The 6,715-nt window shown below is 46.9% G+C and overlaps 1 protein-coding gene across 1 annotated transcript; it reads right to left on the reverse strand.

Moving 5' to 3' along the window:
* Positions 1-59: 59 nt before the first annotated feature.
* On the reverse strand, positions 60-6,506 carry SNRPA1 (small nuclear ribonucleoprotein polypeptide A'). The gene is made up of 9 exons (XM_064722014.1): positions 6,274-6,506; positions 5,386-5,533; positions 4,816-4,894; positions 4,428-4,474; positions 3,582-3,684; positions 2,832-2,911; positions 1,638-1,713; positions 1,197-1,290; positions 60-250 (listed from the first exon to the last, which is right to left on the reverse strand). The coding sequence occupies exons 1-9, from the start codon at positions 6,353-6,355 to the stop codon at positions 192-194; spliced, it is 768 nt and encodes a 255-aa protein (XP_064578084.1). The 5' UTR covers positions 6,356-6,506; the 3' UTR covers positions 60-191.
* Between the last annotated feature and the right edge of the window lie 209 nt (positions 6,507-6,715).

Below are 6,715 nucleotides of genomic sequence, written 5' to 3' on the forward strand. Positions count from 1 at the left end.
GCCGAAACGCCTCCCGCCCCGCCCCGTCCCGCCCGGGAAGCGGACGCGGCACCCCCGGGAGAAAAAGGGACCGTTCGTTTATTGAACAGCGAAATGCGCGAGGACGGGGGCGGCGGGCCCCGCCGGGGACACCGGCACGGCCCGGCACGGGAAAGGGCTCCTGGGGGGGCCGGGGCGCGGCACGGCCCCGGCTACGATCCGTTTGGCACTGTGTCCTCCTCCATTTCTTCTTCGCCGTCCTCCGATGGGCCTGAAAGGACACGTCAGAGTTTTAGAGCAGCTGCTGAAGGCGTTGCTGTTCCTTTTCCCACCCCTCTGCAGAAGAGTAGTAACGGGAACGTTTAAAAACTCTACAGAAAGGAAAATCAGGTAGTCCCGATGTACAGGAAAGAGGTGCTATGGCCGCCCTACAGCTGAGCTCCATCTCTGCAGAGCTCCCAGACTCATTGCTGAGGCACTGATGCTCAGCAGAGGTCCAGAGAGACTCTGTAATTCATCTCATTTTGTTAAATTGATGCCTCAGGTTTTAGCTTTTATATTTTTCACATTCTGTGCTGCTTTAGTGTGTAGTTCTGAGCTTCATTTTAGGGTATTCTGAGCTCTCTGCACAGAGCAGGGACACAAAACAAATCCTGCTCCAGCTGGGGACCAAGGACAAATGATCCAAATCCCAAGACTATAATCAACGTGGGCTGGAGAGAGAAAAACAAGCAGGGTGGGACTGCCTGAGCTGAAGCTGGAATGGGACAATGAACTGCAAGGTGCAAATGGAGCAGAACTGATCCCGGGACAGAGCCCGTGCCCCTCGTGCATTTTGGGGCCATTTTGGTTCATCTTGGGTGCAGCCCTGGCTGGGCTCTGGTGCTGCCCAAGGTGGATCCATTGAGGCCTCCTAACAAATCCCTGCTGTATTCTTTAGCTCTGTCCAGCCTCTGTTCTAGGTCAGCTTTCAAAAGGCATCAAAATAACTGGGATGAATTTTGAAGTCACCCAGTGCAGCAAAGCCCCTTGTTGGGCACCTGGCTCTGCAGGGACAGCCCGGAGCTGCCCCAGGCCAGGCTGTCACAGCCAGGCTGTGCTGCACAGGTGACAGACTCACTCTGTGCCCACCCAGCTCCCCACACAGACCACATGCAACCAGGAGTGAGGAGGGCAGGCTGTGTTTGAGGAGCAGACAGACAGACAGACAGACAGACCTGGTTTGCGCTCCCTGCCGGGGATCTGGCCCGCCTGCAGCAGCCCCTTCAGCCGCTCCACCTCCGCCAGGGTGGAGGCGTTGGCGATGGCAGTCTGCAAACAGAGCTCAGTCAGTGCCCACAGCCTGGCAGCTCCCACAGCAGCACACGGCACAGGCTGCCACCAGCTAAGGGACACTCAACACCCAGCAAACTGCCACTGAATTCTGCTTCTAGAAAATTCTACAAATGACAAATCATTACCGCCCCCCTCCCTTGGAAGAACTCTAAGCTCAGGTTGACATTTCATTGAAGTTTTCAAAACACAGATAGGTCAGAAGAAAACTTACAGGAAAAGAATTTAAACCAGAGCCAGGACATGCTGATCTATTTGTCTGAGCAGCACAAAGGAAACTTTTGTTCAATTTGGATCCATGACAGCTTTTCTCATGACATATTTACCTTAATTGCCTCCACGTCCCCTGGGGAAGGCCCAGTTTTCTTTTTGTCTGTTGGCAGGCCAGCCCCTGGATTGAAGCTTCAAAAGGGAAAAAAAAAAGACCTGTTACACTTTTTGAAGAGTAGCTGCTTCTCTTAAATTGAAATGCTTCCAAACTAGGTTTGAAAGCATTTCATTCCATCAAGTGTAGTATCTTATCTTTGTTAACAAACTGATACAGTGAAGAATTGCCTCCTTCAGAAACACCAGCATCTTGTCCTCACTGTCCCATTCCCCCCCTTTCATCTGCTCAGAGGCAGAACTTAACTTTATTCATCAGGCAGTTGGCAAAAGCTCTTCAATTTGGATGTTGTTGAACACTCAGCTGCTCTGCTGCCATGACAAAAGCAGGGTGGATAAATAAAGAGTAAGAGAAAATGGGGTTTCTGTTCCCATGTGTCAGATGTGGTGTTACAGCAGCCTGAAGTAAAGCCTACATTAAACTGGAATTCATCTCAACAGCCAAAAGAAAAAGGTTATCTGCTGCTGCTGCTTTAAGGAGATCACCTGACCTGAATCCCTTTCCACTCACAAACCTGAGCTCAAATCTATCTGTTATAGGTTTAAATGCTGAATAAGGTCAAGACATTTTTCTATTTAACCATGAATTTGGAAATGTTGTGATCTGAATTCTTATTACCAAATACGTTGATCAAAACATATGGTGTACCACTGAACAATTAAACTAAATAAACATATACTCTAATAGCTTAATTAAAGATTTTCATTTGTATTTCATCTCCTAACTACAGCAGATTTTGCAGTTTATTCCCAGAATAAATATATAATTATTTATTTTGGGAAATAAAACAAAAGAATTCGGCAAAACAAAACCAATCATTTAGGAGAAAAATCCCACCAACCACAAATCAAATAATGGCCACTTCTCTGCAGTTAAATAACAAAAACAAAATTAGGCTTTCCTGCTTGTTGCCCTCAGTGAATCCACCTTGACCAAGTTAACTCTTTCAGAAAAACTTCTGAGATGTATTCACCATCCAAAACTCGGGGTGCTTGCACAAGGCACTTGTGGCTCCCCAAGCTTTTGAGGCATCCTGGCAGCAGCTGCTATTTCAGTTTTCTGCCTGACACTGCACACAAAGGAAGTGGTGTTTCTGAAGGAGGCTGCCAGTGGAAATTTGTTTGTTTTATCTTACGTTTTTGCTCTCCTGGCAATATCCTTTGCAAGCTGTGCACCCCGTTTGCCCTTGAACATTTTCTCTGCCTCCTGTCGCTCCTACAGCGATACCACACACACACACAAAGTTAATTTGAGAACATCACAGTCTGCAAAGCTTCTGTCTTGGCCAAGAAAGACACTTTGGCTCATCCTCATCAGTGAAATTGGTACATGGAGACCAGATGTAAGAACAAGCAGATAAACATTGCCCAAATATTCAGAGAATTATCAACTTTGTGCTCTTAAAATTAAAGAGCTCTTTCCCACACTCATCCCCCACCCAGTGGTGTTTGCTCATTTCTTTCTCCAGAGCTGTCTCCTACCAACACCAACACCAGAGGGACAGCAAAGAGTAACATTCAACAAAGACACTCAAACTTAATTAGACATAATTAAACAGATTATATCCTTAACAGAATGAATCCATGAAAGAAAACAATGAGAGCATTGTAGAGCCACTTACAGTTTCAATAAAATTTACAACTGTGGCAACAAGGTCGCTGTTAGTGGTGAATTTTCAAGAATGCAAAAAAAACCCAAAAAACCAAAACTACTAACACAAAACAAAACACCCCAAACCAAACAAACAAAAACCAAACAAAACCCAAAGCTAACCAACCAAACAAATAAAAAACCTACCCTCCCCCCAAAAAAAAACCAAAAAAGCCCAATTTAAAAAAAAAATTAAAAAATCCCAAACACCTAAATCAAAAGCAAGCAGACTTACTTTGAGCTTCACTTTTTGAAAATCCAGCACTCTGACCTGGGGAACTTTATGAATTAGATATAATCTGTAATGTTTCTTATTTGTTACAGGATTCCTTAAAACGCTGTGAAGGGAATAAAGGTTATAAAGAAGCTCTTAATACAAAATATTTTAAAATACACTTGTATTGAAATATATTAATATACTTGTATTGAAATATATTAATATACTTGTATTGAAATATATGAATATACTTGAAATGCATCATGTACTTCCTGCTGTAACAGGTAACAAATAACACCATGAAATAAGCCTAGTGACAGTGCTTTGATATTATGGAAACTATAATAAAAACTTGCACTTTAGCAATTCAGTAGATTTAACTGAAGGATGACATAAAGAACAACTTCAAAATAATCATAATACTCCCCCAAAAAAGTAACTGAAACATCACTTTTCTCTCTGATCAATTGAAAAATCACAGGACAAACTGTGTTTCTTTCTGTTCCTCACACCAAATGTAACATTACTGAAGAGTCCTTGTTTAAATGTATTTTAAACTATTTTTTATCAACAGATTAAACCTTTTGGTTTTAGGTTTTTGAAGGATAAGCTCACTTCAGCACTTGTGTACTGGTTTATAGAGCTGTTAGATCTCATTTTCCCAACAGTGATATAAAACCTCAGACATTAATTACCAGATGCTCATGAGGAGTAGAGCAAACACTGTTTAATTCAGTTTTTAGACATAAAGGATCTGTCACAGCTCATAGAAAGCAGAGCATTCCAGACCAAAGCCAAGGGCCAGGCCAGCAGCAGAGCTCAAACACCAGAGAAAGAGCAGCTTTTCTTTTTGGGGTTACATACCTCAGGTAAGTCAAGGATTTAATACTTGATAACGGATCCAGTTCACCCTGGGTAAAGGGAGCACAGCAAGAAATTTTAAACCTCTTTAGCAAAAAAATCAAATATTTGAAAACAAAGTTCCTGAACTCATATCTATTTTAGAGATTAATTAAATTACTGCAATTATTTTAATAGGAAAACCACTAAGCTTTGTGACTGCTGTTGCAAATCATGTCCATTAAAGGATGTACACAATTAACTACTGCCAAAACTGTAGGATATTACTCTAAAGGGAAAGAACCAACTATTACCAAAAGGATATGGCACTACTCTCAGGAAAATGGTTAATTACAGGGATGAAAACCACAAATTTTCAGCTTGTTTAGCTTCATCCTGCATGGCAGCTTACCAGTTCAGCAATGTTGTTGTTGGTGAGAATGAGCTCTGTGAGGCTGGGCAGAGCCTGCTCCAGGTTCTCCCCAATCCGACTGAGGAACAACAAAAACAAAGGGTTCATTTAGGGCAGGAATTGGCAATGCTGGAAATACACAGAGAAACAAAGTAACACAGATATCTCCCTGTGAAAACCCAGTGTGACACTGGCAGAATCTGGGTGAGCATCCAAAACACTTTTCTAATAAAGCTGGCAATAAATCACTGCAAATATTAGGTGCAATATGATACTTAAATCTTATAATCTATTATGATCTATTCCCTTGCAGGTATTCATTTTTTCATGTCTTTATGGAGCTGATTACTGAAATCCAAAGATGTGGCCAGTCCCAAACTCTGCATCTCCCTGTCCTGGCAGAGAAACAAACACTGAATCAGGAAGGAAACTGAGAGAGCCCACACAGAGCTCAGTGCTGATTTCACTGCCTGAAACAAACACCCCTGCCCCTGCCCAGCACTGAAAGGCACACACCCCTCTCTCCCCAGAGCATTTTCCTCTGCCCACGAGGCCAAGCAGAGCCCTCACCAAATCCTGTTGTTGTTCATCAGGAGCGTTTTCAGCCTCCGCAGCAGCGGGAACCCGTCCAGCTTGCGGATCTCGTTGTCAGAGAAATCGATGGCATCAAACTGGTCCAGAGTGGCCCCCAGGTTCTCAATGACTGGGATTTTATAGCCTGGGGAGAGAGTGCAGGGCAGGGGTTAGATGTGCCCACAGAGCAGAGCAGAACAGAGTGTGTGGGGGCTCTGTTCTGGACTGGGGATGCTGATACGGCTCAGACAAAACACCCTGGGATCCACTTTGCTCCACACAGCGCCCAGACCAAACTCTCCCCCTCAAACCCAACAGCTCTCACGGCTTTTGGAATCCTCCTTCCTCCCCCTCAGCAAAACACCAGCTCCCTGCCGGGACGTGTCCTCCAAACCAAACCAACCTTTCTAGCACATCCTCCGTGCAGAGGCACATCCACCCCCACACCACAGCACATTCCTCCCACATTTCCCCCAGTTTCCCCTTCTTGGTGGTTGGCACGAGATGATCTTTAGGTTCCTTCCATCCTAAACCGTTCTACCACTCTGTGATTCACCCCTCACATCCCCCGCAGGTTCCGAAGCCACAGGAGTCTCTTTAATCGTTCTTCATCCCCAGCCCCCGGTCACTGCAGCCCCTCCAACAACCTCCCGGTCCTGCCTGGGCACCTCCGGCCACTGCAGGCGCCGGGGCCCATTGGGAGAACCATCACGGACCCTCCAAACCCATCACAGCCTCTCCTCCGGGGCCCAACACAGTCCCACCGCCAGGCTCCATCACTGACCACACACCCACCCACACATCCCCCCAGCCCCGGGCCTCAGCCCTCCGCCCTCGTCCGCCCGTTCCCGGCACAGCCCCTCTCGCCCCGCGGGGCCCGCGCACCGCGCAGGTCGAGTTCCCGGTCTCGGACGGCGTTGGTGTACTGTGCCGCCTGCTCGATCAGCTCCGCTGTGAGCTTCACCATCGCGACACAAGGCGATACACGGCGACACAAGGCGACACACCGGGACACACGGGATACAGCGGGACACACGGCCAGACACGGCCTCACACCGCCTCACACCGCGCCAGGCCGCGCCGCGCCACCGCAGGGCACCGCGCCGAGCGCCGAGCCCACGCAGGCCGCGCAGCCGAGCGCCGAGACAGCGAGCAGCAGAAATCGCCCCTCCCCGCCCCATCCCTGCATTCCCCTCAGGGACTGATACAGCCCCAACACCGCATCCCTGCATTTTCCTTCTCCTCAGGGACTGATACAGCCTGAACACTCCATCCCTGCGTTCCCCCTTCAGGGACTGATACAGCCCCAACACCTCGTCCTTGCATT

The sequence above is a fragment of the Zonotrichia leucophrys genome, chromosome 10, assembly GCF_028769735.1.
Source record: "Zonotrichia leucophrys gambelii isolate GWCS_2022_RI chromosome 10, RI_Zleu_2.0, whole genome shotgun sequence".
NCBI classification, from domain to species: domain Eukaryota; kingdom Metazoa; phylum Chordata; class Aves; order Passeriformes; family Passerellidae; genus Zonotrichia; species Zonotrichia leucophrys.

Excerpts from the sequence above, each read along its gene's own strand:
- SNRPA1 (XM_064722014.1), bottom strand. The coding sequence starts at position 6,355 with ATGGTGAAGCTCACAGCGGAGCTGATCGAGCAGGCGGCACAGTACACC. Across the intron at positions 5,534-6,273 it reads CCGGGAACTCGACCTGCGCG|GCTATAAAATCCCAGTCATT; the intron begins GTGCGCGGGCCC and ends CTCTCTCCCCAG. Across the intron at positions 1,291-1,637 it reads GGGACGTGGAGGCAATTAAG|ACTGCCATCGCCAACGCCTC; the intron begins GTAAATATGTCA and ends CTCTGTTTGCAG.